Source organism: Salvelinus fontinalis, chromosome 20, assembly GCF_029448725.1.
Source record: "Salvelinus fontinalis isolate EN_2023a chromosome 20, ASM2944872v1, whole genome shotgun sequence".
NCBI lineage: Eukaryota > Metazoa > Chordata > Actinopteri > Salmoniformes > Salmonidae > Salvelinus > Salvelinus fontinalis.
Window position 1 is genome coordinate 18,986,645 of NC_074684.1, and position 24,557 is coordinate 19,011,201.

The 24,557-nt window shown below is 42.9% G+C and overlaps 1 protein-coding gene across 1 annotated transcript in view; it reads right to left on the bottom strand.

Moving 5' to 3' along the window:
• Positions 1 to 984: 984 nt before the first annotated feature.
• LOC129817459 (vacuolar protein sorting-associated protein VTA1 homolog) overlaps positions 985 to 24,557 on the bottom strand; it is a 45,408-nt gene continuing 21,835 nt past the window's right edge. The window contains exons 4-8 of the mRNA XM_055872730.1: positions 23,197 to 23,272; positions 21,014 to 21,125; positions 11,548 to 11,790; positions 10,033 to 10,110; positions 985 to 2,260 (exon numbers count right to left, since the gene is read on the bottom strand). Coding sequence (XP_055728705.1) covers positions 2,115 to 2,260; positions 10,033 to 10,110; positions 11,548 to 11,790; positions 21,014 to 21,125; positions 23,197 to 23,272 — 655 coding nt within the window. The 3' untranslated portion in view covers positions 985 to 2,114. The remainder of the gene's footprint in view (positions 2,261 to 10,032; positions 10,111 to 11,547; positions 11,791 to 21,013; positions 21,126 to 23,196; positions 23,273 to 24,557) is intronic.

Sequence of the window (24,557 nt, forward strand, 5' to 3'; positions counted from 1 at the left end):
CCCGCAGAGTGAATATTCCACTATGAGGTCCATTCAATTATCTGCTCTTAGAGTTTCAGCACATTTTAATAATGGCTGATGGCTATAAATTACAGTTCATTTACCATTATCCAAGGAGCAGTAAGAAACATTAGGGGATAATGACTTGGAGAAGGTCATCTTCAGAGCTTAGCTACATAAACAGAGCAAATTAGTTAAATATACTGAACAAAAATATAAATGCAATATGTTAAGTGTTGGTCTCATGTTTCATTAGCTGAAATAAAAGATCCCAGACATTTTCCATATGCACAAAAAGCTTATTTCTCTCAAATTTTGTGCACACATTTCTTTTCATCCCTGTTAGAGAACATTTGTCCTTTGCCAAGACAATCCATCCACCTGACAGGTGCGGCATATCAAGAAGCCGATTAAACAGCATGATCATTACACAGGTGCACCTTATGCTGGGCGACAATAAAAGGTCACTCTAAAAGTGACGTGTAACCACGCCAGCCCAGGACCTTCACAAACGGCTTCTTCACCTGCTGGAACGTCGGTGACCAGCCACCCAGACAACTGATGAAACAGGAGTATTTCTGTCTGTAATTAAGCCTTTTTGTGGGGGAAAAACTCATTTGGTTTGGCTGGGACTGTCTCCCAAGTGGGTGGACCTATGCCCTCCCAGGCCCACCCATGGCTGTGCCCCTGCATTCATGTGAAATCCATAGATTAGGGCCTAATGAATTTATTTCAATTGACTGATTTCCTTGTATGAACTGTAACTCAGTAACATTTTTGAAATTGTTTCATGTTTTGTCTATATTTTTGTTCAGCATACATTTGAAGTGGAGACAGCAATCGCACGCTCTGTTTTTTTTATTTTAAAAAACCCATCAACTGGGACTGTTGCTGTCTCTATGGTGGAGCACTGGCATGCTTAATTATTTCTTAGCTCAACATCCTTATGGAAATGTATCAAATAATGAACAATGACCTAAACACTTCAATTGATTTGTTTTAATAATGGTCAAATGAGTCCTTCATTTACATTAAGTACACATTGACTACAAAATGTTTAAAGAAACAAGGGAGTTTAAATGAAAAATAAAGAAATCACAAACACAGAAAACTCACTAAGGAACTTTTGCATATTTGAGGATGGACTGATCTACTGCTCAGTCAAAGTTGACAACATACAAAATTACAAGTTTAGTGTTAAAGTAAGGGAAACACTTTCAACTAAAGTGACATTACCGTACCCTTGGAATTAGTTCTCTGAGGCGGTTTCCTGGACACAGATAAAGCTTAGTCCTAGAATAAAAAACATGCACAATGAAGACTCTCCATTAAAATAGTTTTTTAGTACAGGACTAGGCTTAATCTACGTCTGGGGAAACTGTCCCCAAATGTCCCCTCTCTGACTGCTCCCTCCCCAAGAAGCCATCACACAAAGTAAACTTGAACAAGTCTTCCTTTTGCTTTGACAGTTTTGTTTGTACAGCTCTGTGTACTAATGCAGACAGCATCAGTACAAACAGAGCACCAAGCATTAATCAATCACTTTAAAACAATTATTTAAATTGTGTTGATGCAGAAAGGACAGTCTTTCACCCAAGAAAAGGAGATAAATAGATACTGATTTGAAAACACAGTAAAGGGCAGATCAATAATGTCCCCTGATAATAATCTTTTGAAGCATTGGTCTATAAATTAAGATTAACGAGATAAATTGTGTAGTCTTAAAGGATTATGAACTGCAAACTCTGAGCATGTCCCCAAAACATACATGCATACAGAGGGGATGTGTGTTACACAGAAGTGTTATCAAAACAGTCAGTTAGTTGCTAGTGTAAACTAATGAGGTGTATACTGTGCTAATAGAGGAAGGATGCACTGTTTTAATATACAGGCTCAGGAAGTCTTTATTGAGCGCTTCACTCTAGTCATGGACAGCCATCTTGGAAGCTCCACAACAGGAGTCCAATATGGAGACACAGATGTCATTGTTGTTTACAGTGATGTTGAAGGCTTGGGACAGAATTGCTCTCTTCAGATGCATGCTGCAGACTAGAGGCTAATGGTCTCTCAGTTCTTCTGGACCAGATCAGCAATACACCAGGGGGCAATGAGTCTCATTCTTTTCCAGTGGTCAGTAAGTTGAGGGCCTTCTGCAGATTTTGCACCGCCGTGCCCACGTCTTCATACTGCAGGGAGCTGCCAGCGTACTTGCAGTACTTCTGAGCCCTGGTGTAGTCCTCTGGCGTGAGGCGCACGTCACCTGCCGAGACAGAGAATTAGGTGTTCCTTTGAGACGAGTAATTATTGAAAATGAAAGATACATTCTATGTGATCACTTATTTAAGAGAGATTGTGTGTTTGAGTAACACACGCCACCCGTTACTCTCTCACTGACGCACCATATTAGGTCATCAACTGTGAGTTAACACCAGCCTGACACAGCTCTCTGATTTATCCTTTAACTCAAAACATATTCCAAATCCAACCTCCCTATTCAATATCACCAGAATTTGAGACGCTGGCCATACGTCCCATGACTATTTTTCAATAGAAGACGCTATTTAGAACTCTTAAAGAACCATGTCGGTCAAGACCAGAGTATGTGAGCGGAGAGTGCCCAATTTGACTGGAGTGCGGAGCACGTTTCCCAAAGGCTGGAGTGTCGGCCTTCTCGCCCGCTCCAATTTAACTCCAGTACTGCTCCAGTAGCGCTCACTTCACCAGCTTAGGGCATTTCTAGCCCAGCATGCATTTGTAGGATACTTGTGTGCTGCTATAGCCCCTTGCTTTAGCTACTGTCAGGAGTTCGCAAAATATTTTCAGAAAGAAACTTAAAATACACAGGTGCAAAATCAAGGTGACTTACAAAGATGAGGAGGACCAAGAGCATGAGAGGGAGTGCGGTGATGTAGTGTCCACAACTAAAGAGTCATTGTGGAATCTTAAAAGACACGTATCCTGAAAGGATGATGGTGTAGTACGTGCACATTACATAAATTAACGAGGTGGGTAGCTAGCTAAGTGAGTCATTGTAGCAAAGTATTTATAAACATACAAATCAGATCTCTTAAAAGGTTTTGTTCATTTTCGTTCTATCATTGATTTTGGCCCAATAGGCCTGACATAATACCTATTTTAAGGAGCTTTCTGTTTTGATAAGGTTATTTTGCCTAAAAACCTTTAGGCCTACCTATAGAAAAGTAAAAATATAAATCCGCATCCCTGCCCAGCCTGGCAAGAGTGGCCCGAAGGGTGTTTAGCATCCCCAGTGGCTCTGCAAGCGTGGAGAGGGTATTTTCTGCTGCTGATCTGCTCTCCGGGCACCATCGCATGAGTCTGAAGCCACAGACTCTGGTCAAACAGGTGTTTCTAAAAGTGAATCCAAAGGCATTAGATGCTATGAGCCTAGTAAGGCTAAGTACACTACTGGTCAAAAGTTTTAGAACACCTACTCATTGAAGGGTTTTTCTTTATTTTTACAATTTTCTACATTGTTGAATAATAGTGAAGACATCAAAAGTATGAAATAACACATAAGGAATCATGAAGTAACCAAAAAAGCATTAAACAAATCTAAATATATTTTATATTTGAGATTTTTCAAATAGCTACCCTTTGACTTGATGACAGCTTTGTACACGCTTGGCATTCTCTTAACCAGCTTCATGAGGTAGTCACCTGGAATGCATTTCAATAAACAAGAGTGCCTTCTTAAAAGTGAATTTGTGGAATTTCTTTCCTTCTTAATGAATTTGTGACGGGGGGGGGGGTATACAGAAGATATCCCTATTTGGTAAAAGACCAAGTCCATATTATGCCAAGAACAGCTCCTTCATGTCCTTTTTAGTGTTTTGATACTGTTTAATATGACATGTAGCATATCAAATCAATGTTTATTTGTCACGTGCGCCGAATACAACAAGTGTAGACCTTCAGAGAGGCTCGGAGAAGAAGTCGCTAACAGTGAAATACTTACTTACAGGCTCTAACCAAGTGCAAAAAAGGTATTAGGTGAACAATAGGTAGGTAAAGAAATAACAACAACAATAAAAGGACAGTGAAAATAACAGTAGCGAGGCTATAAAAGTAACGAGGCTACATACAGACACCGGTTAATTCGGGCTGATTGAGGTAGTATGTACATGTAGATTTGGTTAAAGTGACTATGCATATATGATGAACAGAGTAGCAGTAGCGTAAAAGAGGGGTTGACGGGTGGTGGGTGGCGGGACACAATGCAGATAGCCCGGTTAGCCAATGTGCGAGGAGCACTGGTTGGTCAGGGCCAATTGAGGTAGTATGTACATGAATGTATAGTTAAAGTGAGAGAAAAAAAACGTTGAGAAGCGTTTTTGTCCTAGACTTGGCACTCGGGTACCACTTGCCATGCGGTAGTAGAGAGAACATTCTATGACTGGGGTGGCTGGGGCCTTTGACAATTTTTAGGGCCTTCCTCCTCACCTGGTGTAGAGGTCCTGGATGGCAGGCAGCTTAGCCCCAGCGAATTACTGGGCCGTACGCACTACCCTCCGTAGTGCCTTGCGGTCGGAGCCAGAGCAATTGCCGTACCAGGCAGGGATGCCAAATCATTTCAGTTTCCTGAGGGGGAATAGGCTTTGTCGTGCACTCTTCACAACTGTCTGGTGTGTTTGGACCATTCTAGTTTGTTGGTGACGTGGACACCAAGGAACTTGAAGCTCTCAACCTGCTCCAATACACCTCCGTCGATGAGAATGGGGGCATGCTCGGTCCTCCATTTCCTGTAGTCCACAATCATCTCCTTAGTCTTGGTTACGTTGAGGGATAGGTTGTTATTCTGGCACCACCCGGCCAGGTCTCTGACCTCCTCCCTATAGGCTGTCTCGTCATTGTCGATGATCAGGCCTACCACTGTTGTGTCATCTGCAAACTTAACGATGGTGTTGGAGTTGTGCCTGGCCATGCAGTCATGGGTGAACAGGGAGTACAGCAGGGGACTGAGAACTCACCCCTGGGGGGCTCTAGTGTTAAGGATCAGCGTGGCAGATGTGTTGCTACCTACCCTCACCACCTGGGGGCGGCCCTGGGGGTGTTTAGTCCCAGGATCCTTAGCTTAGTGATGAGCTTTGAGAGTACTATGGTGTTGAAGGCTGAGCTGTAGTCAATGAATAGCATTCTAACATAGGTGTTCCTTTTGTCCAGGTGGGAAAGGTCAGTGTGTAGTGCAATAGAGATTGCATCATCTGTGGATCTGTTTGGGCGGTATGCAAATTGGAGTGGGTCTAGGGTTTCTGGGATAATGGTGTTGATGTGAGCCATTTCCAGCCTTTCAAAGCACTTCATGGCTACATACGTGAGTGCTACAGGTCTGTCGTCACTTAGGCAGGTTGCCTTCGTGTTCTTGGGCACAGGGACTATGGTGGTCTGCTTGAAACATGTTAGTATTACAGACTCAATCAGGGACATGTTGAAAATGTCAGTGAAGACACCTGCCAGTTGGTCAGCACATTCCCGGAGCACACATCTTGGTAATCCATCTGGACCCGCAGTCTTGTGAATGTTGACCTGTTTAAAGGTCTTACTCACGTCGGCTACGGAGAGCGTGATCGTCCAGAACAGCTGATGCTCTCATGCATGCCTCAGTGTTGCTTGCCTCGAAGTGAGCATAGAAGTGATTTAGCTCGTCTGGTAGGCTCGTGTCACTGGGCAGCTCGCGGCTGTGCTTTCCTTTGTAGTCCGTAATAGTTTGCAAGCCCTGCCACATAACATGAGCGTCGGAGCCGGTGTAGTATGATTCAATCTTAGCCCTGTATTGACGCTTTGCCTGTTTGATGGTTCGTCGCAGGGCATAGCAGGATTTCTTATAAGCTTCCGGGTTAGAGTCCCACACCTTGAAAGCGACTGCTCTACCCTTTAGCTCAGTGCGAATGTGCCTGTAATCCATGGCTTCTGGTTGGGGTATGTACGTACAGTCACTGTGGGGACGACGTCCTCGATGCACTTATTGATAAAGCCAGTGACTGATGTGGTGTACTCCTCAATGCCATCGGAAGAATCCAGGAACATGTTCCAGTCTGTGATAGCAAAACAGTCCTGTAGTTTAGCATCTGCTTCCCCGGACCACTTTTTTTATAGACCGAGTCACTGGTGGTTCCTGCTTTAATTTTTGCTTGTAAGCAGGAATCAGTAGGATAGAGTTGGTCAGATTTATCAAATGGAGGGAGAGCTTTGTACCCATCTCTGTGTGTGTAGTACATTTGAAATGATGCGCGATTCTTACAGTAACCTTTTCATGTTGTTTATTAAAATACTTTTAATTCAAATCACATGGTTTGGTTTCAATACTTCAAAATCAAATGGTTGGTCCAGATAGTCACCAAAACAGAAGGATCTTAGTTAAATGGTGATTTTAATGAATGTAGCGGCATTTTTTTTCTTCCTGTGAGCGAGGAAGATTTTTTAGTGGAGCTGCTGGAAAGAACATGTAGCACAGCTCCGTGAGCGATGAGCTCAACTCCGTTCACATTCTCTGGTCTAAACACATACGCAAAGCCTTTATAATATCCTCCAAATTCAAAAAGGTTTAAAAAACATTTGTGGTAAAATGAACTTAACAAAAATTGAATGGTGTAATTCAAAATGAATGTTTTTTGTGTACAGTTGAAGTCGGAAGTTAGGTTGGAGTCAATAAAACTCGTTTTTCAAACACTCAACAAATTTATTGATAACAAACTATAGTTTTGGCAAGTCGGTTAGGACATCTACTTTGTCCATGACAAGTAATTTTTCCAACAATTGTTTACAGACAGATTATTTCACTGTATCACAATTCCAGTGGGTCAGAAGTTTACATGCACTAAGTTGACTGTGCCTTTAAACAGCTTGGAAAATTCCAGAAAATGATGTCATGGCTTTAGAGGCTTCTGATAGGTTAATTGACATCATTTGAGTCAATTGGAGGTGTACCTGTGGATGTATTTCAAGGCCTACCTTCAAACTCAGAGCCTTTTTGCTTGACATCATGGAAAAATCAAAAGAAATCAGCCAAGACCTCAGAAAAAAATGGTAGACCTCAACAAGTCTGGTTCATCCTTGGGAGCAATTTTCAAACCCCTGAAGGTACCACGTTCATCTGTACAAACAATAGTACAAACACCATGGGACCACGCAGCCGTCACACCGCTCAGGAAGGAGACTTCTGTCTCCTAGAGATGAACATATTTTGGTGCGAAAAGTGCAAATCAATCCCAGAACAACAGCAAATTACCTTGTGAAGATGCTGGAGGAAACAGGTACAAAAGTATCTATATCAACAGTAAAACGAGTCCTATACCGACATAACCTGAAAGGCTGCTCAGCAAGGAAGAAGCCACTGCTCCAAAACCGCCATAAAAAAGCCAGACTACGGTTTGCAACTGCACATGGGGACAAAGATCGTACTTTTTGGAGAAATGTCCTCTGGTCTGATGAAACAAAAATAAAACTGTTTGTCCATAATGACCATCATTATATTTGGAGGAAAAGGAAAAGGAGGGAAACTTGCAAGCCGAAGAACATCATCCCAACCGTGAAGAACTGGGGTGGCAGCATCATGTTGTGGGGGTGCTTTGCTGCAGGAGGGACTGGTGCACCTCACAAAATAGATCACATCATGAGAAAGGAAAATTATGTGGATACAGTGGGGCAAAAAAGTATTTAGTCAGCCACCAATTGTGCAAGTTCAGGAAGATAAAGCTTGGTCGCAAATGGGTCTTCCAAATGTACAATGACCCCAAGCATAATTCCAAAGTTGTGGCAAAATGGCGTAAGGACAACACAGTCAAGGTATTGGAGTGGCCATCACAAAGCCCTGACCTCAATCCTATAGAAAATGTGTGGGCAGAACTGAAAAAGCACGTGCGAGCAAGGAGGCCTACAAACCTGACTCAGTTACACCAGCTCTGTCAGGAGGAATGGGCCAAAATTCATCCAACTTATTGTGGGAAACTTGTGGAAGGCTACCTGAAACGTTTGACCCAAGTTAAACAATTTACAGGCAATGCTACCAAATACTAATTGAGTGCATGTAAACTTCTGACCCACTGGGAATGTGATGAAAGAAATAAAAGCTGAAATAAATCATTCCTCTACTATTATTCTGACATTTCACATTCTTAAAATAAAGTGGTGATTCTAACTGACCTAAAACAGGGAATTTTTACTGGGATTAAATGTCAGAAATTGTGAAAAACAGAGTTTAAATGTATTTGGCTAAGGTGTATGTAAACTTCCGACTTCAACTGTATATTCAAATGAATGTTAATGCCCATTTATTAGTGTGGACATTGAACAAAAACATGAGGTTTTGCAGCTGTTTAAAAATAGAGGATAACAAAATCTGTACGAAAATAATTTAACATGATTCATGATAGTCGCTTACCTTTTCACTCCTCAACCACAGTGATTGATACACTGAAATATGGTCATGGACAAAATTTCCAGAATCTAGCATTGTCTACCAGTGACTGCCCCATTTTTTAAAAAGGAGACATTACAGGAAGAATGTACTCATGCATTAGTAGCATGGCAAGCAATGTATTTGTGGCTTGCCACAAGAAGCTCCTATTTACCACCAGCCATTTAAATTATAGGGTAAGACTGAGGTTGATAGATTCTGAACACTTGCATTAAATCATGGCAGATGCTGGTGGGCATTTTGTTCATTTTATAACCTTTGACCTTCAGAATATACCACCACGAAAACGCGGGTTCCATCTGAGAAAAGATTTGCACAGCTCTGAGGGGTGGTTACTGTACTTAATATTTGGGGGCAGAATAAATAGTCTGGTCAAAGACTGTACTCTCAACGTCGCCTCACGCTGTCTCAAATAGAGAAAGAGAATGTCAAAATACAGTACTTAGAAAGTCTTATTTGAGAAGCATCCAGGTTCAGATAATGCGTACTGACGCCGCATGGTCTGGGAACCTCAAAGCGCGTGCATCTCAAATGGTATGTGCGGGCACAACCTGTAGACATTTGTTGGTCTCGTGTATCGCGTGAGTCAGTAGCTTATACCAGGGTGTCAGTGTGCTACGTACATACCAGGCAGCGCACTAAATCTGGTTCAGGGCGTTAGCTAACCACTGTTGCCTGTGCAGCTAAGTATTACGTGCTAGCTAGCTAGTACACACTAGTTTCTAAATCTAAATGTAATTTCACCACCCGTGCTGTTGGTCGAGATAACGCATCTTCCTATCTGGCACTATTCGAGAATTTGGTCTCATCTCGTATGTCTAACAGCGTCTGTGGCGTGAGAAGGTATCTGCTGGAGCCAGACCCTATACTCTTATTTTGCTTGGCTTTGAAAGGTTAGAGTCCTAGCTTAGAACTTGAATCTACAGAAACTCTAACTCACCACTTAAATAGGATTAGATCCATCCAGATTATGGGTGATCTGCTTTTTGTAAATTATATTATACTGGACACTTTTTTTCTATACACTTCAAGTAGAGAAAATGTTTCATTTGCCTCAGTGTTTTTGGTAATGTTCCCCCATACATACGTCCTACAACACTATTAAACTGGACTTTGCTGAGTAAGCCATGTAATTATCACCTCTCATGCCAACCCAATGCTGTGTATTCTGCTCTCTATTCATTACGATTTATTAAAGCCGCATTGCTATGACACTGCAATTGTTCATGTAGTCATTTTCTTTTCATCAGCCACAGACTGATTATTTGGGTTTGTCTGTGGTCATATTTTTCCCACCAGTGCTGGAAACCGAGAGGCCACAGTCTGTTTTCCATAAACAGTTTTATGAGGAGACCTGCCAGTCTCCCTCTCCTTTCCTCACCCCCACTTCGTCTCCTCACAGCCAAGAGGGGAACCATCTCATCCCGGCCACTTCAGATGAGCTGCAGGGGCTTCATGTTGTAAAAACTCAGCAGTCAGGGTTTTCCACAGAGGTCTGTGGGACAGCAGGTGTGGCATGATGGTTTTGGGGTGTGGGTGTGGTGAGCCCCAGGGTGCTTGGGGAAGGGAAGGGGGTACTATGCCGTCCCTGTCCTTACCTTCCTTAGTGGCACTCAGCAGTGAGGGGTCGACCGCCGGAATGCTTCGGGGAACAGGCACTGGTTTAATGGGCTCTCCTGTAAACAACACAGGGTAACAGGGCAGAGTTATTCTAGTCCACCTCTCTCTAGTCCACCCAGATCCTCTTGAGTCCAGGAAAAACCATACAGGGTACTTTCAACTTCTGCTACGCCACAACCAAGAAATGTGTTGGCTAACGCTGTGATATGACTTTATGATGTATAAAGAAGAGAAGTGGTTTGAACGCTGTTAGAGAGCTGCTCAGGCCTCATTACATTCAAATTCCAAAAGAGTTTATGACTCGAGCCAAATGGACGATTTACTGATAAACTATAATGAAAACAAGGTCAGATTTGATGTAATCTGGAGCAATGTAAATTTTGCACCTCAATTTATAGACCCCCCAAAAACCTGCATTGAGAGGTTCCAGATACATAGGTACAAAAAAACAAGGGAGGCCACAGGGGAAATCTGTGCAGCTATTTTCATGTGTTTGTTTTGCAGGTCCTGGAGTCTGCAGTCTGGAGTCTGATTCAATTAGCACCATAGAAACTCAGGGGTCACTGGGTGGAGATGGGTCACTGAGGCTCTGATAGAATGCTTTCCCCCTGAGGCCCAGGGCCTGCCTGTGTCATCTGTGATTAGCCTACTGGCTCCCAGGCACAGAGGACACAGCCAGGCCCTGGGCATCCAGGGAAAAGCAACCTATCTGAGCCTCAGAGTGGACCCTGCTCTCACTGACCCCCTGCCCTCACCCCTGGCTTTGCTTTGGCTTTGATCTTTAAAAGGTGGAGAGAGAGAGGGCAGACAGACAGACCTCTGGTACCACAGCCTGTCAAGCCTGAGTCAATAAGGAATACATCTTGACTGTCCATATTACATCAACAACTACTTTAATGAGCCTGTGACATATTAATAATAACCACTAGAGAATGAATAAACAAACATATCTAGGTGGTCATTATCTGGTAGGGCTGTTATAAATGACAGTGTTGGCTGCTTTGTGTGAGGTAACTGTTTTCTGGGTGATATGTGACAACACCCAAGTCAGCCACAAAGAAAGCAGTCATTAGGGTTCATATACACAATACTGTCCCTCCGCTCACAAAGAGCTGCAAAGGAAAAATGTTTAGGCCCTTTTTCTATGCTTGTCGACCATGCCAAAATATACAAAAACAGGTATAATGGCAAAGTTTATCCCACGGGCTTGAGCTAAGCTGTACTCAAGTTATGCCAGTGGATACAATGTCTTAACTTCAACTCAAGAACACTAGTCTATTATACATCAGGTTTGTGAAAACTTTCCCAATGGTCAGATGAAGAATTAGTCAAATTAAGCTGTTGGTTGCTGATCAGGATTGTAATGACATAGCACGACTGCAGAGAGGAATTGATCAAGAGTCCATATGGGTCCTATAGATTCTGATGGTATTGCATCATTTCCTGAGGCTCTGCTGAGTGATAGGGTGGTGTGTAGAGGTCCCATACTCTACCTGCAGGTGTGTTAGCTGGACAGTGGGCTCCAGGAGGGATGTGGATGTTGTTGTAGTTGGTGGGGGGGTCGGGGGGACCCCCCATGGACCCCGGACCCTGAGGGTAGGGGGGACCCCCCATGGACCCTGGCCCCTGGTCTGGATCCCCAAAGCCGGGCTGGGAATGGGGTGGAGACTGGGGCTGAGCAGGTTGGGAGGACTGGTACGACGGTCCCCCTCCACCCTCAGCACCATACTCCTCATCTTGGGAAACAGGAAGACAAAAAGTGTAGTTTGTAGTCCCTCAGACTTTTGTCAGGGAACTCATATTGTAGATTTACCCTAACATTTTTTCAAGATGACAATACACCGACCCCATACCACGTCAGACATCTGATGAGGCAGAACTTATGCAAGACTGAGTGTTAGCTACATGAGGTATACATCTATAAATCTTTGCAATAAAATCTATTTTCCGCAGATGAACATGCTGGTAGACTACCCACTGAGTTACATCATTGCCGTGCTGTGGCAACAATATCAGAGGCTGACTCAATATGGCTAGGAACTATAACAATGCAAGCTAGGTCATCAGAGTTCCTGCCCATCTTCTGAAAACATCTGAAGCCCAACCTCTTCAAAGAGTATCTTAAATAATCCAAGAGCAAAAAAATAAATAAAATGCAAGAATTGTGAACTAAGCACTCGCACTTTACTTTCCACCCCCCCTTACTAGCTCAGACTTTGCTGATTGCAACTTTATTAAGGAAACATTTACTTACTATGACTGTGATTTGTGGATGTTCAACCTATCTTAAGATGAATGCACTAAGTGTAAATCACTCTGGATAAGAGTATCTGGTAAATGACACAAATGCAAATGTCTAAGTACGTGTTACAATTCTGTCAGGCTCGAAACACTTTTTGTCAAAGCCCATCAGACTGCTACACTTTATCTTAGTAATTCCCTTCCAAACATCACCCACATTATCTTTCAATCATGTGGATGTTACTTCTAATGCTTCAACTCGCAATATGCCTTAATCTAAAATCGGTTTAGTTTAGTTCATTTTTCATTGAGGAGTCAGACCGTCAGTTTAAACTTAAAGCATACAATGTACAGCACCAGGTCCCAGACCGTGCAGCACCAGGTCCCAGACCGTGCAGCACCAGGTCCCAGACCGTGCAGCACCAGGTCCCAGACCGTGCAGCACCAGGTCCCAGACCGTGCAGCACCAGGTCCCAGACCGTGCAGCACCAGGTCCCAGACCGTGCAGCACCAGGTCCCAGACCGTGCAGCACCAAGTCCCAGACCAGCCATCCTCTCCTCATGCAACATGAGGAATGAGTCACCAAGGAGCCACTCTTTTCATTCATGCAACCACTGATGCAAAGGAATGTTACAGGAAACCCTACAGCTATGGAAGTGGATCTGAGCTTCCAACACACTGCGACAGCTTCTTGGCACGGATTGGCTGAGATGAATTAAATGGCCACTTCGGGGCAACGTGCCGAGTGCCGACATACTGCTCAAATGGAACGATGTACATTAGCCTAAGTTTTGTTATGCAAAGATGAAGCCTAAGATTAAAATACAAGTACTTGATTAGTGATGTATAGCAGACTAAACATATTTTACTTTAAAAGTCTATTCAGACAAAAACATGATTTGAATAAGTGTTGTGTGTACTGAATTTAAATCAGCTTGAATTGGAAAAAGTGATCTACTCTGTCTTTGAGCTACGATATGCACCATATGTTTATATAGCACAGTGAGCCAATTCCCAGAAGAAAAAGCTTAAATCCAGTACTGAAGAAAAAAAAAAGAAAGAAGGAAATTCCATTTAAAATGGGTAAGGCACCTATTCTTTAGACTCATTAAAAGTAATATGTTCAAAACATATTTTGGAGTGACCACATTTAATTTAAAGAAAATATTATATTACATCCATACACTATATATACACAAAAGTATGTGGACACCCCTTCAAATTTGTGGATTTGTCTATTTCAGCCACACCCATTGCTGAAAGGTGTATAAAATCGAGGCACACAGCATTGGCAGCAGAACGGCCTTACTGAAGAGCTCAGTGACTTTCAACATGACACTGTCATAGGATGCCACCTTTCAAACAAGTCAGTGTCATATTTCTGCCCTGCTAGAGCTGCCCCATTCAACTGTAAGTGTTGTTACTGTGAAGTGGAAACGTATATGAGCAAGAACGGCTCATACGCAAAGTGGTAGACCACCCAAGCTCACAGAACGGAACCGACTGTAACACTACCGTGTTCCAAACTGCCTATGGAAGCAACGTCAGCACAATAACTGTTCGTCTGGAGTTTCATGAAATCGGTAACCATGGCTGAGCAGCCACACACAAGCCTAGGATAACCATGCGCAATGCCAAGCGTCAGCTGGAGTGGTGCAAAGCTCTCCACCATTGGACTCAGTGGAGCAGTGGAAACACTTTCTCTGGAGGGATGAATCACGCTTCACATTTGTGTCAGTCCAACGGACGAATCTGGGTTTGGTGGATGCCAGGAGAACGCTACCTGCCCCAATGCATAGTGCCAACTGTAAAGTTTGGTGGAGGAGGAATAATGGTACTGGGCTATTTTTCATGGTTTGGGCTAGGCCCCTTAGTTCCTGTAATCTTAACGCTACAGCTTTCAACAATATTCTAGACGATTCTGTGCTTTGTGGCAACTGTTTGGGGAAGTCCCTTTCCTGTTTCAGCATGACAAAGCTCCCATGCACAAAGCGAGGTCCATACAGAAATGGTTTGTCGAGATCAGTGTGGAAGAACTTGACTGGCCTGCAGACAGCCCTGACCTCTACCCCATCAAACACCTTTGGGATGATTTAGAACACCGACAGCGAGCAGGCCTAATCGCCCTACATCAGTGCCTGACTTCACTAATGCTCATGGCTGAATGGAAGCAAGTCCCTGCAGCAATGCTCCAAAAAATAGTGGAATGCTTTCCCAGAAGAGATGAGGGCATTATAGCAGCAAAGGGGGGTCCAACTCCATATTAACGCCCATGATTTTGGAATGAGATGTTCGACTAGCAGTCCACATACATACATACTTACTTATGGTCATGTAGTGTATTTTCAGAGATTAAAAATCAAACATTCTATGTGCTATATTGGACACCACTTAGGACATACTGTAGGAAGTGTGAGATGAATAAAAAACAGACGATAACACATTTTCATATAAAGTTGCAGCAAAACATATCGGCAAGCTGGCACTTTTCTTGAAATTTGAACAACTTTTGTTCCCCACACCTTGTTATTGGATTTTCAACATTGCAGAACCAATTTCATTTAAAAAGGTAGAACAATGTACATGGGAAAAATTATTGGCACCCTGGAGCTAGAATGTGGTTGCACAGCTTTTGGCCAAGATAACTGCCAAAAAATGTTTATTGTAGCCATCAATGAGCTTGCTGCACCCTTCTACTGGCAATTTGTCCCACTCTTTAGAAACAGACTGCTCTAATTCTTCAATGTTTGAGGGGTGCCCTCCACCAACTGCTAATCTCAGCTCTCGTCATAGATATTGGATGTGATTCAGGTCTGGACTCTTCGCTGGACACTGCAGAACAGTCCAGCGTTTCTTCTTGAACTATTCCAGGGTGCTTTTTACGGGTGTTTGGGTTTGGGGTCCTTCTGGAAGATCCACTACCTTCTACACAGACACAGTTTTTGGACACTGGATTGAACATTGCACTCCAAAAGACCTTGATAATCAGCTGATTTCATGATGTCCTAACATAGAAAGGGGTGGTCTTAGTGATTTGGATGCCCCATGCAAGGGATTTACAATAGGTGTAGAGCCTAACTGGCATAGAGTTGAAGTCGGAAGTTTACATACACCTTAGCCAAATACATTTAAACTCAGTTTTTCACAATTCCTGACATTTAATCCTAGTAAAAATTCCCTGTCTTAGGTCAGTTAGGATCACAACTTTATTTTAAGAATGTGAAATGTCAGAATAATAGTAGAGAGGAGGATTTATTTCAGCTTTTATTTCTTTCATCGCATTCCCAGTGGGTCAGAAGTTTACATGCACTCAATTAGTATTTGGTAGCATTGCCTGTAAATTGTTTAACATGGGTCAATCGTTTTGGGTAGCCTTCCTCAAGCTTCCCACAATAAGTTGGGTAAATCTTGGCCCATTCCTCCTGACAGGACTGGTGTAACTGAGTCTGTTTGTAGGCCTCCTTGCTCACACACGCTTTTTCCGTTCTGCCAACAAATTATCTATAGGATTGAGGTCAGGGCTTTGTGATTGCCACTCCAATACCATGACTTTGCTGTCCTTAAGCCATTTTTCCACAACGTTGGAAGTATGCTTGGGGTCATTGTCCATTTGGAAGACCCATTTGCGACCAAGCTTTAACTTCCTGACTGATGTCTTGAGATGTTGCTTCAATATATACACAATTTTTTCCCTCATGAAGCCATCTATTTTGTGAAGTGCACCTGTCCCTCCTGCAGCAAAGCACCCACACAACATGATGCTGCCACCCCAGTGCTTCACGTTTGGGATGGTGTTCTACGGCTTGCAAGTCTCCCCCTTTTACCTCCAAACATAACAATGGTCATTATGGCTAAACAGTTCTATTTTTGTTTCATCAGACCAGAGGACATTTCTCCAAAAAGTACGATCTTTGTCCCCATGACCAGTTGCAAACCTTAGTCTGGCTTTTTAATGGCGGTTTTGGAGCAGTGGCTTCTTCCTTGCTGAGCGGCCTTCCAGGTTATGTCAATATAGGACTCGTTTTACTGTGGATATAGATACTTTATACCCGTTTGCACCAGCATCTTCACAAGGTCATTTGCTGTTGTTCTGGGATTGATTTGCACTTTTCGCACCAAAGTACATTTATCTCTAGGAGACAGAACTCGTCTCCTTCCTGAGCGGTATGACGGCTGTGTGGTCCCATGGTGTTTATACTGGTGTACTATTGTTTGTACAGATGAACATGGTACCTTCAGGCATTTGGAAATTGCTCCCAAGGATGAACTAGACTTGTGGAGATAGACAATTTTTTTCTGAGGTCTTGACTGATTTCTTTTGATTTTCCCATGATGTCTAGCAAAGATGCGCTGAGTTACTTAGTTAAAGTTAGTTAAAATTACTTGTGTGTCATGCACAAGGTAGATGTCCTAACCGACTTGCCAAAACTATAGTTTGTTAACAAGAAATTTGTGGAGTGGTTGAAAAACAAGTATTAATGACCAACATAAGTGTATGTAAACTTCCGACTTCAACTGTACATACGCAGTACACAAGTTTCAAGTTTGGGAAAGATCATTTTCACCTTTATAATAAAAGCATTACATTCATAATCGCATTTGTGGTCACTTTTGAGAGTGGTGTTTTTCAGCAAATGGAACATTCACGCGTATAGCCTACTGCCGTGTTCGCACTGCTGCACTTACAATGTGAAGAAATAGCCTAATGGTTTATCAACATTTTCAGCCAAACATTAACATCTGTTCAGTCAGGCTCACTGCTTAAAACAGATTTTTTTATGCTAGTGGTTGTACTAATGTGGGATCTATCACATCCCACAACTGTCCCAGACTATGTTTGGAATATTTATTTCTCGCACAGAATAGGTCAACTGTTGTACTATGGGGGATAGTAGATTGACAGAGGCTAGTGCTTTTGCTGTTCGTTAGGCCAACTCATCTTGAAGGCTGACGAAAAGTAAATGTGGACAGTTATTCCAATATCTTCAATATGCGCCTCGGAAAAGGACACGCGCAGTTGTGTCCCAGATGTGTCGGTCTTCACTTGTTGCCTGTGAGAAAGACCCGATCACGTGATGGAGTGCTATGCGAGAGGTGCTTTGGCACGCAGCTGGGAGAAGGTGATTATAATTATTATATTCAGCCCAAGGGCACAACGGCCACTCGCTGCAAAGGGAATGGATTTTTTTAGGGGGCATTACGGCCACACAAAGTGTATGCAGCCCATAAATTCAAGGCATTATCAAGTGCTTGTCAATTTGTGAATGAGAGACTGATGAAGTGTGTTCAGCCTGCACAAAAAAACAAATCAGAGTGTATGACTTTCACGAGACTTTAAAAAACTCGTCATTAGAGTCGCATTCTTCATACTATAAAATAATGCCACGGAATTCTAAGCAAAGAAAAGTGCAAGGGTGCCAATTTATTTTTCCACCCACAACTATATGCATCTGTGTCAGTCTTAAAACCAGTTTCTCTGCCAATATGTGTTTTTCTAGCCTATTGTCCCATTTACCCCCAGACTCTAAGTTAAATAATATGGGTGGGATAACTCAAATAAATCGTCTTGGCTTATGTCAGTATGTCTGCATTTGTCATGATTCGAAAAGGCAAGTCTATAGGGAGAACCAGAGTATTGAGGGATAATATGAAGGAGTACGCAAGGGCCCAGATGGGGAGGGGAGGGCTGGTCCCAGAACAGGTCTCTGAGATAGCTCTCCCTATGGAGCTGTGAAACAGGAACTGGATCGTTTCCCTGCAGACACTCTCCCCTAACTCCCCCTGCTTTGCTCCAGTCTGTCACAGGCCAGCCAGCCAGCCCTGCACAGCACAGCCGCCCCCTGCCTGGCCTGCACAGCCTCACACACTAAGCAGCTTTGTATCCTGCTTACTTACAGGGCGGGAACTTCATTGCCCTGAGATAAAACCATAAAATGTCTCCCCCCCCCCCCCCCTCTCTTTGGATCAGAGGAAACTCCCACGATTAGAGCCACGTGAGAGACAGACAGTAAAGATAAAGCCACAGTTAGTCTCACATTATGTCTGAATTGGTTAAAGGAGGCAGAGAGACTGGATCAGTGGTTGAGCGTTTTCGCTTATGGTCCACTTAATCTCGATTTGTGCCAATAACAGATGGGAGTGATGGGCATTTTAAATGGGTGTGAATAGGCTCGGAATGTTGTTTCACATTTGAGTTGCCTGCTGCCATGTGCATAGGACAGACAGTCTCCAAGTTTGAAAAGAAATGCACTGCTGACTATCTAAATTCAGTTCTGAAATCACAGACCATTGATCCACTGCACTGAAACTCTCCTAATATCCAAAGGACTCTCATAAATTATACATTTACGAACCCAATTATAAGATTCAAACAAAGTAGCCTCGAAACATATGTGCTGATTCTTAGAGCTGAGCTGATGACAGTCCTCTGCTTGGCCAAAAGTCACTCTCAAAAATGGCATTGGGGACTCCAGAGGTACTGAGTATTCTGAAAGAGCCATCCAATGATGGACTAGAAAAGAAACTTCAATACATTATTGATACCTTTGCCTATGACAGCGTGAGAATGTTGAATGTTGAGTATTTGCAGCTTTTGAAGTTAAATTGGAGAGAAACTCTCCCGAAATGTCACCCCTTTCCAGGCTTTGCCCTTAACACCTTTGTTATTTGAGATGTGACCATATTTCTTATGAAATGTTAATGAATCCGTCTGTACTAGTTTCCATCTTTTGGTGGCATGGCTACAAAACAAACGTGCCTTCTCCGACTAGACTGGTGGGCAACATGGCATGAAGCTTGCACTTGTTTGTTCTACCCAGATGGAAGCATGGCGCGCTCTCTCTTCCATCGGAACATGTCAGTACCAGGGTTCAGCACCATGGTTGAAGCTCTGGGAAAATATGCTCATCAACAAAGTTGCTTCCTATTGGCTTTCCATCAATTCAACAAGAGTGTTTTCCTCCATCCCTTTCCCATTGCTAATCATCTCCTCCTCGGAAGTGGAAAGTTAAGGAAATATGTATCAGAGACAACAGTTACTGTGGCCTCTAAACAAAGCAAGATTTATTCCCACATGTTTCATTAGGATACCTAGTCAGTTGTATAACTGAATGCCTTCAACTGAAATGTGTCTTCCGCATTTAACCACTTTAAAACAGGTCAAATAAAAGGTGTTAACATAAGAAAATATTATTACTGGTTGTAAGAGTACAAGCAATTAAATGAAGAAAAAAATGCTTCTCAAAACAACCTAATTGAATACAAAAACTCTGAAAGTCTATCCCATATAAAAATACAGTAAAACCAAATCAACCAACTCAAGACTCAAAATCAAAGTCGAAATTACAAAATGACCACCTAAATTACAGTCACTGTTTATCATTGAAACACATCCAATTTTCTTTTCCATTTTCACCCCGCAGCATGTTTTCATATTTTCATTTGACGAGTAGCAGCGGGCCACCCTCTTCCTGAGGTGTTTGGCAGACGTGAAAAACAGGAAGATGCAGTGATAAGATTATGATGCGTGTGGACTGAGTTAGACGCAATACGAGAGAGAGGAGAGAGTATAATATCAGCTTTCTCTTGGCAATGTTACACCTCAGTGGGAATAACCCTGCATGATGTCACCACTTACAGAGGGAGGCCCAGATTCACAACAGGCGGGAGGGGAGGGACGTTGCTCTTCCCTAACAAAAGAGATGAACTACACCAGAAAGTAGGCTATGACTGACAACATGGCTAATAGGCTTTAACTTTGGTGTAAACTAAAGGAGTGTGTTTTGAATTAGTTTTGTTGTATTAATGCTATTTTTGGCCATCAAGGAAAACGCTATGTCTGGCGCAAACCCAACACCTCTCATCACCCCGAGAGGACCATCCCCACAGCAAAGCATGGTGGTGTCAGCATCATGCTGTGGGGATGTTTTTCCCATCAGCAGGGACTGGGAAACTGGTCAGAGTTGAAGGAATGATGGATGCTGCAGGGAAATTCTTGAGGGAAACCTGTTTCAGTCTTCCTGGGATTTGAGACTGGGACGGAGGTTCACCTTTCAGCAGGACAATGACCCTAAGCATACTGCTAAAGCAATACTCGAGTGGTTTAAGGGTAAAGATGTAAATGTCTTGGAATGGCCTAGTCAAAGCCCAGAACGCAATCCAATTCAGAATCTGTGGTATGACTTAAAGATTGGTGTACAGCAACGGAACCCATCCAACTTGAAGGAGCTGGAGCAGTTATGCTTTGAAGAATGGAAAAAATCCCAGAGAGTAGATGTGCCAAGCTTATAGAGACATACCCCAAGAGACTTGCCACTGTAATTGCCCTGGGGGGGGGGGGGGGGGTGAATAGTTATGCATGCTCAAGTTCAGTTTTTTTGTCTTATTTCTTGTTTGTTTCACAATAAGAAATATTTTGTATCTTCAAAGTGGTAGGCATGTTGTGTAAATCAAATGATACAACCCGCCCAAAAAATCTATTTTAATTCCAGGAAGTAAGTCAACAAAACAGGAAAAATGCCAGGGGGAGGTGAACACTTTTGCAAGCCACTATAAGGCGCACAATGACGGCTAACCTTTACTAACTGAAGTACCACGTCACCCAGACGGAGGAAAGCGGGTCTAAAGGCTCCTGAAGGAAAGGCCAGGAGAAGAGGTATTTTCTTAACGGGAGACACTGTTTGTTTGGGTGGCAGTGCTGATATAATATCAGTCCTTACCATACGTTTCCTCCTCATAGCCATCAGGGCCAGCCTGTGGGGTTTCACCACTCTTCAGACAGTTGTGGATATAAGTGGCCTTCCATCTCGCATACTTCCTGTGCTGGATGTTCTGAAAAAGGGAAAGGAACAAGGGAGACAGGGAGGAGAGGGAGTAAATAAAACACAGACATATTCAAGATAAGAGATGTGGAATTAAAAGCAATTAGTTAAACAATGGAGACTGGATGAAAGGCTTAAGGTAGGACTATATTTATTTTCCTTAGGCTTACGGTAAAGGGATGGAAGGGGAGTGGGTGAAGCAATAACTGTGGTCTAACACCCATGTCACCAAATTCATTAGAAGTTCTATGCACCTAATTTAAAAGTTCTCCGCCTGTTAATCTTATCTGTTGATTAATTAAATGGAAATTCATTGAGGAGCTTCCTTTGGAGAAAACAAAACTTCAATGTCCTAAACTACACATTCACTTCAGCCACAAGGGTTCTTCCAAACCAGTACATCCAGGTGGTTTCTTTCAAAATGACTTAGCAAAATTAATACAATGAATACATTTCTTTCTGAAGCAACTAACACACACAATCATAATTCTAATCTAAATTATCCCTGGAGATAACAGCATGCTAGCCCTGAGGGGAAGTTTAGGACTGATGGTAGCTATGATTAGAGCTCACACTTAATAGTCTCAACATACTCCCTCAATCACCATTTTCTAAAAGTTTGGGTCCTCCACTCTCTAGTGATGAAATGTCCTTTTTTTCTGTAAGAAATCCAATCTCCCACAATGCATCGTGACGTGCTTTGTATAAAAAAAGTATATACAGCAATCAGCGAGCAGGGAACTGTGAGACTCCATTGTCTGGGTTAGTGTTACAGAGAAAAAAAACTGAGTTGTAAAGCAGCCTCTCCAATGAGCTATCTGCAGCAGGAAAATGCCTGGCCCTTAGGGAGAGACAAGCCACTCAATGAAACATTGTCTGTTGTCTGCCACAGGCCACTTCCCTCAGTAGAAAAGCCATCTGTAGCCATGGAGAGAGAAGCTTTAATAAGCCCACAGTTGCAGCTGCTGAGATGGGGTCTATGGGTGTTTCTCAAAATGCATACTGCCGTGCTCCGAGCACGCAAATTGGAGCACGGGAGGGTCAGAATCCAAATCAAAGTATACAAAACAGAGCACGGGAGGGCACTTCACAAATGCATACTCCGTTTGTACATATTTTGAAGCATGCATCGATGCAAGTTGCTTTGTGTGTGTGTGTGTGTGTGTGTGTGTCTTGTTTCGTCTCTATTGCCATTGTTGTCCTGGCTGGAAGACAGTTGGAGCTAACTGGCTAGCCATGAAGAATTGGTAGGTACACACGAAAAAGGTACATCTACCTTGCATAACATTAGTTTTAGGTAATTTTTGCCTGTTTAACTAGCTGGATAGCTAGATTATTAAAATTCACAAATCTAGCTGATATTTATGAAGTAAAGCGTTTGCGTTGTGTATATCTTGTTTCGTCCATTGTTGCCATTGTGCTGGCTGAAAGAGGTTCCTGTGAATGAGGGGGCTTGAGGTAATACAGACACAGTAGGGGGAGTGCTAGTGCTTCTCAAATGTATTGTTGTGTGCATTCTCCACACTCTCGTCCTCAGAAGGACGTAGTCAAAAGAACGTGGTCGGAGAATGCACTCGGATCATGAGAGTGTGGAGCACTGTAGTATGCATTCTGAGAAACACCCTGTCTAGTAATGTCTAGTTGTCTACAGTTCTAGACTGGAGAGGCTCTATATGTTACAAGCTGTTTCCAGGAACACACTGTTTTCCAGTCAGTAATCTCACGACTGGAATGAGTAGATCAAATAGAAATTCCTCATATTTTCTCTTCTCTTGGATTTTCTATGTCTTTGAGAGCAGCCGTAGACTGATGGACGGATGGAATTGTGGCTAGTCAGTTCATATTACTTCACACATATTAATTGATATGCTGAAATAAAAAGGTAGATGTAGTTACAGTAGTTTCTAGGCCCTATACAGTAGGATAAGTGTATTCAATATAGTATGCGCTGCAGGTAGCCTAGTGATTAGGAACGTTGGGCCAGTAACTGAAAGCTCACAGGTTTGAATCCCAGGTGAAAAACATGTCAAAAATGCTTTTTTTGTGTGTGTTTTTTTTTTTTTTTTTTTTTTTTAACTTACCTCCTCCGATAACTCGCCGAAAACTGACAGGACATCTAACAAAAGGCTAGATGTATAGAAGGACTTAATCATATTCCTACAAAGAGAGACAAAAAAAAAAGTTAATTAAGGCATACTGAAGTCATTAGACCCAAGTGTTTTAAACCTGCCAACTGTGACAAATGTCTTCTACAAGAACGGATAAGGCTGCGTCACAGAACATGGATAATTCTATAATTATCAAATACACTATATATACACAAAAGTATGTGGACACCCCTTCAAATCAGTGGATTCAGTTTTTTTCAGTCATACCGGTTGCTGACAGGTGTATAAAATCAAGCATATAGTCATGCAATCTCCATGGACAATACAAATAAATAAATAAATATTATTATTATTAAGACAAACGTTGGCAGTAGAATGGCCTTACTGAAGTGACTTTCAACGTGGCATCGTCATAGGATGCCACCTTTTCTTCAAATTTCTCCCCTGCTAGAGCTGCCCCGGTCAACTGTAAGTGCTGTTATTGTAAAGTGGAAACGTCTAGGTGCAACAACGGTTCAGCTGAGAAGTTGCAGGCCACACAAGCTCACAGAATGGGACCACAGAGTGCTGAAGCACGTAAAAATCATCCGTCCTCGGCTGCAACACTCACTAGTGAGTTCCAAACTGCCTATGGAAGCAACGTCGGCACAAGAACTGTTCGTCGGGAGCTTCATGAAATGGGTTTCCATGGCCGAGCAGCCACACACAAGCCTAAGATCACCATGTGCAATGCCAAGCATCGGCTGGAGTGGTGTAAAGCTCGCCGCCATTGGTGGAAATGCGTTCTCTGGAGTGATGAATCACTTCACCATCAGGCAGTCCGACGGATGAATCTGGGTTTGGTGGATGCCAGGAGGACGCTACACCTGCCTGAATGCACAGTACCAACTGTAAAGGTTGGTGGAGGAATAATGGTCTGGGGCTGTTTTTCATGGTTCGGGCTAGGCCCCTTAGTTCCAGTGAAGGGAAATCTTAATGCTACAGCCTTCTAGACGATTCTGTGCTTCCATCTTTGTGGCAACAGTTTGGGGAAGGCCTTTGGCTGTTTCAACATGACAATGCCCCTGTGTACAAAGCAAGATCCATACAGAAATGGTTTGTCGAGATCGGTGTAGAAGAACTTGACTGGCCTGCACAGAGCCCTAACCTCAACCCCATCGAACACCTTTGGGATGAATTGGAACGTGGACTGCGAGCCAGGTGACTTTTGCCAATGTAGTGTATGTGGATTTGTCTCTTATGAATTTGAATGATAATTGGATCCAAGGAACCAAACAGGTCTGTAAATATCAAACTATGACACTAAAAGAGAGGACTGTGGGTCTGGAGTCAGA